This window comes from Leishmania donovani, chromosome 6 (genome assembly GCF_000227135.1).
Source record: "Leishmania donovani BPK282A1 complete genome, chromosome 6".
NCBI classification, from domain to species: domain Eukaryota; phylum Euglenozoa; class Kinetoplastea; order Trypanosomatida; family Trypanosomatidae; genus Leishmania; species Leishmania donovani.
The window spans coordinates 519,988-529,559 of record NC_018233.1 but is presented as its reverse complement, the minus strand read 5'-3'; the positions used below and the strand labels follow the sequence as shown (position 1 = coordinate 529,559).

The 9,572-nt window shown below is 53.4% G+C and overlaps 2 protein-coding genes across 3 annotated transcripts; one reads left to right on the top strand and one right to left on the bottom strand.

Annotated features, from left to right (window-relative positions):
* Window positions 1-2,519: 2,519 nt before the first annotated feature.
* LDBPK_061360 (hypothetical protein, conserved) lies at window positions 2,520-4,448 on the bottom strand (the record flags this gene model as incomplete). Its single annotated transcript, XM_003858394.1, has 1 exon — window positions 2,520-4,448. One exon carries the CDS (start codon window positions 4,446-4,448, stop codon window positions 2,520-2,522), a length of 1,929 nt encoding a protein of 642 aa, XP_003858442.1.
* A 4,958-nt stretch (window positions 4,449-9,406) lies between these two features.
* On the top strand, window positions 9,407-9,571 carry LDBPK_061350 (the record flags this gene model as incomplete). 2 transcript variants are annotated; one of them, XM_003858392.1, is made up of 1 exon in its annotated part: window positions 9,407-9,571. In XM_003858392.1, a coding segment is annotated over one exon (165 nt), but the record flags the coding sequence as incomplete, so codon positions are not given. The 2 variants fall into 2 exon arrangements, with proteins under 2 accessions (XP_003858440.1, XP_003858441.1); XM_003858393.1 differs by having other exon boundaries at window positions 9,407-9,568.
* Window position 9,572: the final 1 nt, after the last annotated feature.

Genomic DNA, 9,572 nt, shown 5'->3' with positions numbered 1-9,572 from the left:
ACCCTCACCCTAACCAGTACACCAGTACACCGTCACGCCCCCGTCCTGTTGGAGAGGGTGTCGCTGTGCAAGGAATCAGTGGAGAGAAAAACCCTAACCCTAACCCTAACCCTAACCCTAACCCTGGTCCCTTAACTTGCCGGTACACACACACACACCTGCACCGGTCACTAATCAACATACTTCAGTCGTCGCCATCCAGCATCGCAGGAGTGAACAGAACACTCGGCAGAGTGCATCCACAGACATCATTCGGAGAAAGAGACTGCATTTTCGGAGCCAACGAGCAATGTTGTGCGGGGGCTACGGGAGGAGGGGATGAGCGTTGACCTCGCGCAGCCTCTCACCCATTTTGGCGATGCGCTCCATCCGCTCCGCCCTTTTGCAACGCGACGTGCAGGTCACCGCTGAGTTCGCCATAGCGACAATCCGCTCCGGGGAGACAAATGGTTTTAGAAATACCGAAGCCAGGCTGAGGTGGTGAGTGGCGTGAGTATAGCCGAGTACTTCTGCGTGCGGGGCACCGCCCATCGTTTCCAAAACCGCTCTCGGCGTGCAAGGCTCGTCGTCATGAACGCTGCACACCGGATCAATATCATGAAAGAGAGCGTGCCTGAGCTCAACGTGAGCAATGCCGTCCAGGGCGCCGTGTACGGTCGGTCCTGTGAAGTGAAAAGGAGAGGCGACACGAAAAAGCGAATGAGGGGAAGAGAAAAAGGGGAAAAAGATTCTGTGCGGTCATGTGCAGCGTGCATTCCGGCAGAGGAGCAGGAGAATGTCTTGGCGCGTGCAAGGATGCGCGTGCGTCCTCAGCGGGGAGCAAGGAGGCGACTTGGTGGTGCGGGGGCGGCACTGGTACGCGCGCGCATGCGATGAGCGCTCATCTGCTATGCGAAAATGAGGCGCGCCTCTGTTGGCCTCCCTGCCTTTTTGGTGTCGAAGGTTGGTTTTCTGGTGAATCACAAATCACACCCGGCAGAGAAGCCGTATGACATGAACAACAACGAAGAAAAGAAGGGGCATCATGTAGTTTCGCTTTCGCCTACACATGCTGATGAACAGTACACTTGCACGGCGCCTTTGTTTTTCAGCAGTAAGGAACTGTAAAGAGGCGCATGTCAGTTTTTGTGCAGGATGAGACACAGTTCTGGCACTTACCTACCGTTTCAAGCGTACTTTTCGACCCCACACTCACAGTGACAAAACAAAGTCACCTACGTCTGTACATGGTTCTCCCCAAGAGCTTAGCTCATGCACATGCATAGGTGAATGAGAGGCTGAAACAAAATACGAAAAGAGCAAATGGCACGTTGGTCCATTTATGCATATGGCGTTTTGTTGTCTGTTTTGTCTTTGAGGTAAAAGGAAACACATCCTATCAATTTTCTACTGGGCTCCTACACAACTGTCAAGTTTTAAAGCTGGAGGATACTCGAATCAAGTCGTAGACTGCTCACGGGGGCGTAAGCATCAAGATGCTGTGTGCCCAAGAGAGGTAATAATAATAAAGCACCAATGGAAGTGCTCAGGAGAATAAGCTGAAGCCGAGCAGGGAAACAGCGAAGGTCACTTTTTTGGCTGTTTTGTCGAACAAAGCGTGATAAGTTTGCTCGCATTGCTGTTTATGTCTGACGTGCTTTTTCCAGCAGGTGCTCTCTTTTCGTATTACTGAGACCAAGAAGGAAAGGATGCCGATCGCTGCTACACACTGACTGCGCAGGGGTTGCTTCTACGAATCAGGTTGTCAGCGTTCTACAACGAGGGAAGCGAGACAAAGTCAGTGGTAGGCTGTCCAGACTTCATAGCCGGAGAGCATGCCTGGAAAAGCGGAGGGCCTCAAAGTCGAGAAACAAAAGAGAAAAAAGTCACGACGTGCACGAGAAGCGAGCGCGATTATGAACATCAGCCCACCAGAAAAGATGTCGGATGCTGAAAAAGCTTATTTGTCACGAGATGGAGCCTTGAGCGGGCGTGCGCCACATCTTTTCTCCGGAGAGCCGCCTGAAACAGGTGCAGATGATCAGCTGGCAAGAATCACAGTGCCCATGAGAAAGGCCCTGCCAGTGCCGAGCTTCGCCATGAGCGCATCGTGCTTCTTCAGCAGCATGGTAGGGGAACCCCATCCGAAAAAAGAGGCTTTCTTTCGATCGCACCCGATGACAACTGAGCGCAAGCACACATATGTGATAGAAAGACGAAAGAAATATTGAAAGAAAACATAACTTTGACGGCGATGCTACCCACTATGGGGTATGACGGGCTCTGGGGAAGAAGCAACCTCAGAGGTCATGGACGACGCACTAGTACGAATGAGTGCTGCACGAACAGAGCCACTACGGTCAACAGAGAGGAAAAACGCGTAGAAATCGCCCCACATCTGCAGTGCGTTCGCTGCGATGTGAGCTCTCGCTCACTTTCGCAGGCCTGTCATCTGCGCTTGCTTGTGCAGTCGCAGATCCCTTCCGCGCTGCTATTGTTTTCTTTCCCCCTTTGCCGGCCGTACTTTGGGGGACGGGCTGCTAGCAGCTCGTACTGTGCTTGAGCATCGTGTTTGTGAAGATCAGGTCGACGACTGTGCCGAGCGTGATGCCCACAGTCGCGTAAAGGGCTCCAATGTTCATGCCCATCTCACGGCGGGTCGCCCACACGTCGTTGAGATTGCAGTGAATAGCCTTTATCGCATCGCGCTCCTCTTGGGTGAGGGGAAGCCCAAGAATCTGAGCCTGTGGTGCAGCGCTTGCGGTATCACATTGCGAGGGCTGGGGCATGATCTCGTTCATGGGCTTGCGCTCCAGCTTGGCTACCACGGGTGCCGCGCGCTCGTCGGCAGCCTTCTTTCTGGGTTCACTGTCCTCGGCATATCTGCACTGGCTCACGTCGTGGCCCTTGCTTGTGAGATACGCTTCCACGGCCTCGCGCTCCTCGCGCTCGCGCAAAGTCGTGCTCCGCTTCAGGATGAGGTACAACACGTTCACGTACGAGGCACCGCCCATCAACCCGATGAAGATCATCCACGCGAACAGGATGAAGGACAGGCCAACCTGTCGGCTCTTCGTGTTCGACTTGATGTACATAACTCTGGCTTGCACAATCCAGCACACCGCGTTGACGACCTGGATGATCGATATGATGCCCACATACGGGATCTTGACGATCAGCAGCGAGCTGCGCGAGATGAGCACGCCGAGCTGGTAGCAAAACTGGCACACAACGTACGAGTTCTTCACCCAGAAGTTGTCCTTCCACTCCGGCTCACAGTAGAAGCTGAACGGCGCCATCAGCTGCGCAGCGTACTCAGCAATATACACGACAGCGAGGTTGAAGAAGAACCAGATCATGGTGTTGTGCATAAAGATCAGGTCTGGGCCCACGTCACGCCACCAGCGACGCAGCCCGTTGCTCGGCGAGCAGCACCCGCATATGACGCGGCAGCACGGGTAGTACAGTCCGTCGCCCTCCTCAGCGATTGGCTCGGGCTTGTGTACGACCGGCGACCGGTGCCATGACACGGCACGGATGTTCATGATCATTTTGATCTCGTAGTCCTCCGACACGCTGACAACGTCTTGTCGAGCAAGCGCCCTTTCGCGCAGCAGGCAGATGTGCGCGTCCTCCTCCCCCTCCAGGCAGTAAATAATGATATCCTCTCTCTTCCCATTCGTGCGTGTCGCCACAAGTACCTTGCGCGGAGACACCATGCCTAACATGAAGCACAGCCAGTAGATGATGCACAGAGGTGTGGACACCAGGAACGTCTGCTGCTGCGTCAGGCGGGCGCTGGTGAGGCCCAAAAAGATGAGCGACGCGGCGACGCCGGAGATGCCTGTGCCGCTGCTCCACGCCCCGACAATCGAGTCGGGGTAGCGCTGTACGAAGGTGAGCATCACGCTCTCTCCATAAGTTGAGGCAGTGCCGAGAAGAACAACGCCAATGAGCATCACAACAAACGCTGCCACGTTGTTATGTCCTCCCATTGGCGTTGCGAAACTGACGAAGAAGATGCCTAGCAAAGAAGAGAGAGCCATCGCCGTGATGCGCAGATTGTAGGACACACGGTTCGCAATGAACATGTTCAGTATGCGGGCGAAGATGCCGAAAAAGATGTTCGCCCACGTGATAAGGGCGACAAGTTTCTTGAGGCCGTAGCCCTCCGCAAGGCTTGCAGCAGCCGACATGACGAGGCAGTAGTGAAAGCTGTTGATGAAGCCCACCAGCCACAGGAAGACGCTGTTGCGGATGATCGTGCGCTTGAACAGACGGTGTACAGTCGTAGCATCGCGCTTGTAGCGCTCGCCCTCCTCAACGCTGCTGGGTTCATTCTGCGCGAGTAAAATAGACTGGTTGTCCACTACGCCGTCTTTCCCCCAGTCTTCCGTGGTCATTCGAGTAGCAGCGTCCACTTCGACGCCCTCCCGGCTAGGCTCGCCCTTCCCATCAATGCCACGCATCAATGACGTGTGGTGGGCAGGAGTTGCGCAGCTTGTTACTGAGGAGGGGCAACGACAGGAAGTGCGGAAACGGAGGCGTGCTATTGGGCATGCATAGAGTGCTGGCGGTGCGTGGATACTTTTCTGACTGAGAAGGAATGCTGAGGATGTGTTTCGGCGTGTGTTGTAAGTATAAGAGAAAGGGGTACAGGGCGAGGGAAAGTAGCTGATACGTGAAAGAGAGATCCTCAACAAAGTGTCCATTCGGCGGTACAACATGAGTTGAGCGCCACGCCACCCGACTGTGTCACAAGCCCCATCAGCTGGTGCAAAGCATCTGTGGAGACGCGGGACAGCAACGCGTCAACGCAATCATCTCAGCACGGCCCCTGTCTCAAACGCCACCGAGCCGCCTCGCAGGTCGCTACGTGGTGTATCCCCCTCGAGGTGGCACTCAGACTCCCCAAACGAGCAGACAGCTTGAGAGTCGGGTGGGTGGTGTTCGGGTCACGCTGACGCTCTGCCCATCAAATGGATGGAACAAGCGTGCCCACTGCCGCAGATGACGCCAACGCAACGCTATCCACCATCTGACCGCCGGCATTAGTAGCGCTACATCGCTCTGACATCACCACGCCCTAGGTGCCTGATGCCGTCACCACTAGAAGTGGCTGTGCACTGACTGGGATAGAAGAGCTGCCTGTCTTCCCGCATAGAGTATGGTACTGGGCACCGGTGCCACGCACTGAGGTGTCCTCCGACATCAGGAGCAAAAAGCAGCAGAAGAGTATCCGTAGTGCATGTCACGAAAGCATCTTTTGTCTTTTTCCTGGTGTAGTATCTCTACTCAATATTTATAAGTAAAGTCGCTAAACTCGTACGTCCAACAGGTTTCGGGGCGTTTGCACTTTGTCTTCTTTCACATTGAGACTGGTTACAAGGGAAATTCTGTTGATGCAGACAACTGAGCCAGGCTTTTGCGTCTATACTTTGAACACGCACGGGGTAGTGAGCAAACAGAAAAATGGTGGAAGTGAGGCCGGCGAAGGGAAAGAAAAACGTCTTGCTTTAACGCGCCAGTGCACTGTTCATTTGCGATAGAGACTGAAAGGAAAGTAATTCAAATCTTGAAAGTGAAAACTGAAGGTTACCACCCGCAACGGGAGGCCAACATAGAACTGAGAGTGAGTCAAGTGCAGGTGAAAAACTGACCGCGCCTTTACAATCCAGCACTTCCTCAGCGTTCACAGCAACAGGTTCACGCTATCTGCAGTGCAACGCTCCAATGTATAGCTAGCTCCCTAGCGGGCATCGTAGAGAGTCTTCTACACAGGATGGTCATCGCATCTCTTGCAGAAGCGCGTATCGCATGTAATCTTCATGAGACTCTTTGTGATTTTTTTTGCATGTGAAGCAGATGAAGTGTACGTCTTTCTCTGCATCTCGAGCCAGTGCGCTCCAGGATAATTGGGCCTCGTTGTGCTTTGCCCAATGTGCAGACGGCCTCCAATGCAGTACCAGGCAAAATGGAAAGAGCACAGCAAAGCTGCGGAACCTACGCTGCCGTAAAGTAGCGCAGCGAAAAATGCAAAACAGGGAGCGCTATTGCGAGCGACACAGAAGAATGGTGAGGAGAGTGGAGCAAAATGTGTTTTTGACTCCTGTGTAGTTGGTTTTTTCCATCCTCCGGATTAGCGAACGTTGCGGGTAAGGAAAAAAAATGCCGATCACGTACGAAACGCATTGGGGTGGCATAATGCATCCTCTGAGTGATGTGAGGCAAGTCCACCCACAAAGGGGAGAAGTGCGACTGCATCGCAAGCACGCTTTCGAAACTCAAAGCTTAAAAGACAGCCGTGCAGAACGCAGGTCAGACACCTGTGCAGCAGCGGACAACAGCCTGCTTCACGAGGAAAAACAATGAGAAAAGAGATTGTGTGCAGTCGATTCAGCAGGAAGCTCATTTAGAGTTACTGGAACAACTGGCAAAACGAAGCAGCGACGCAAATCATGTATCCTCGGTGAGCTGTCTCAAGGCCCGCGAAATCGCTCGCCGAATCGGCTTTGATCCCCAGAGCGGGAAGCGCCATCACCCTAGGAAGAGGAAAACATAACAAGCTAATCACATAGGATATCATCCAGGTGGTGCTGAGTATTATAGATGTTGAGACCCAATATGTCGTTCACTCCGCTGAATCGGGCCACCAGAGGTTTTGACTTGGAAGCCTCACTGTGAAGTGGCAGGTCCACCAGCTCTGTGCGCCGCGAAGCATTCAGCTCTTAGAGAAAAGAGCGATTTTGCAGCGGTGCTCAGTTCCGCACGGCTGTATCCGACATACTAAGATGACGGGGCTGTAGTGCGTCAGCAAGGGGGCATGAAATGGGCTTGCCTTTCGCAGTTCTTCAGTTCAAGTTGTTCCAACATTGCACAACAGCCTGGTCCGACCACGATGGTCAAACAGCCGCCCATAGCATTGATGCAGAGCAGATGAGGCGCCTTCTGCAGTGGAGGGAGCGAGTGTAAAAGCTGGCACCACAGAACAGAAGCACTTTCCAGCGTTCCTTATGAAGCGACTGCGATGAAGTTGCGCAGCCCACTCCAGGCAGCGGCCACCGTCCGCAGCAAAGGGGTTTCAACAGCAAAGACAGAGCTGGGAAGCGACGTAGTGGGAATGCTATACGCATCCAGCGCTGGGCAGCGCGACAAGTCGACCACATACAAAAAACTATCGGCACCCATATTCAGAGACGGTAGCTGAGCCGCCAGGGCGAAATTGACCCCATCGAGGTTTCCTATGTTGGTGTGGATGTAAATTTCCTCAAGATGTGGTGGGCTGTAGCAGAGCGGTAAATGGGCGGCATTAAAGGGATCCAGGTGCAGCTCCCGGTGGGCTCCATGGGTCTCTCAGACAGAAAAGAGATTGCGAAACGCAGTACCAGATGGCATCAATTTCCGAATGGGGCAGGAACAAGTTGCCGTTAGTGTGAAAGGGGAAAAAGCAAAAGAAAAGCAACCTCTGAGCCGCGCTTATCAAAGCGTGATGGTAGAGAAGTAGCGAGCGGGATGCACTATCTCCTTTTACGAAATCGAGGCAGACATGCACTGTGCGCCCGCAGAGCGCCGCCCACAACGGGACATGGAGCCGTTCTTCGTCTAGTGTGGTGCTGTGCGCTGTCTTCAAAGTGGCCGCAGTCGTTTCGTCACCCATTTTCTGCTGTACGGTGACTTTGTTGAAAGCGTCGGTCCTACGCATCTCCCCGTAAACAAGTCGTCTGCGGTGAGAGGTCATGGGGGCAAGACGGCAGTCTTTGCCACAGTAACTTTCAATATGCACGAGCAGGCCATCAGTCGGCGGAGGGGCAACCTGCAATCTGCGCTGTCGTCAGTGCACCACCTGAGTATTGGATGTTTGGCTCGTTGGGCTGCGGTGAAGGCTATGCCGACGCTGCCGAAGGGATGCTGCCCGACACGGAAGGTGAGTGGCGTCTCCACCACTGCGTCCTGTGGAGCCTCAGTAATTATCATTTGAGAGCTGCCCGCAGGTGCTGCTGTTCAAAGTGCGGAGACGAGGTGCAAAAGAAGGAGGCTAGTGGCTGCGGTGGAACTCAGACAAAAAGTGCTACAGTAAAATAGAGTGGCACTACGGTCGAAGAGTGGGCGCAGGAAACGAAGTAAAACACTAACGGGCTGATACACAGGCTCGAATCATGTCGTTGAGCCTGCGCCAGTGTCTCTCCGGCTACCACCACGCTTCTCTGAGCGTCCCAAACGGTGCCTGTCTGAAGGTGCACCGGCATTGAAGTCAGAATTCCTTTTTGCACATGGGGTAAAACGGGCCGCCACTACTTTTTGGTGGGTAGCTGCTACGTTGTTTATCGCCTTCCTGCCGCTCTTCCCCCTACAAGATTTGCAGATGCGAGTGTGAGTTTGCCTGAGCCGGTAGGAAACAAATGCGAGGCAACTTGTAAAACAGTGGGGGGGGGAACCATGGAGCTCGCTTGGGTTGAGCGCCGCTTCCGAGCGCAGCGACAAGCAGCCAATAACCGCGTTGCACAAGGGATTCGGGTTGTATTTTTCGTAACGCAATCTACCTCACGGCCTCTGTTTCGGTGTAAAGAGTTGCGACTGGATAACCTTAGCTTGTTCAAGCGCATCTTGGAAGCTGGGCTTCTTTTCGCTTTCGCGTGCTTTTCGCTCCTGCTCTGCAATGTGGCCAGTCCATCTGAAGCTGTCTTGGCGAGCTAGCGACTTCAAATAGGGGCAAGCGACACGCAAGCTCTTCGTATTTTCACCTTTGGATCACAGAATTTTCTGTTACGATAGAGGCTCGCCGAAGGGAATGGGAATCCGTCATGCAATTATCGGGACTCCTTGTAAGCGGGAATCATTGTGTGCTTTTGTTTTTGTTTTACTACTCGCAACCTCTGCGCGCATTTCTCTCGCACCGGTGCATCATGATCCATGTAGCCTGAAATGAGGAAAAACAACACAAAAGGGCGACATGCCGACTGCAAATTTGACACGTCTCGGAAGCAAGAGATGGCACGAGTATCGTTGTAGTGGGTGTCTCAACAACGCGGGGCGAATGGGCATGTGGATGCGTTGCGCTCTTGTGCCCCTTGCCGCCTCTCATCTCTCTTTGCCTTTTTGCATTCCACTCTCATTTCGTTCTCCATTGATCAAAAAGCGACGCGATTGTCTTTTCCTCTTTGCGTGGGCAGTTTTCAACTTCATAAGCCAGTCAACTGTTTTGCGACCAACAAACCCAACATAAACTGTAAGCAGTACATCATGCAGTACGTTGCCGAGCCCTCCTCCATCCGCGTTTATTACCGCGGAAACAAGTACGATGTTCCGCTGGAGTTTGCAACTCGCATGCATCCAGGTGGCAGCAGCATTCTCATGCGCTATAAGGACGGCGACATCACGAAGGACTTTGAGAAGATGAACCACTCCGTCGATGCAGCGGTAATGCTAAATGAGTGGTTGGTTGACGGCAATCATTTCTCTGAAGTCTACAGGTCTGCTTCATCCTGCAAGGGTGGAGAAGAGAACGGGAATCAGCAGAAAAAGGAGTCTGATAAGTCGAAGCGCTGGAACCGCTTGGCCATCGCCTTCGGAATTGCCTCGATTGTTACTGCGGT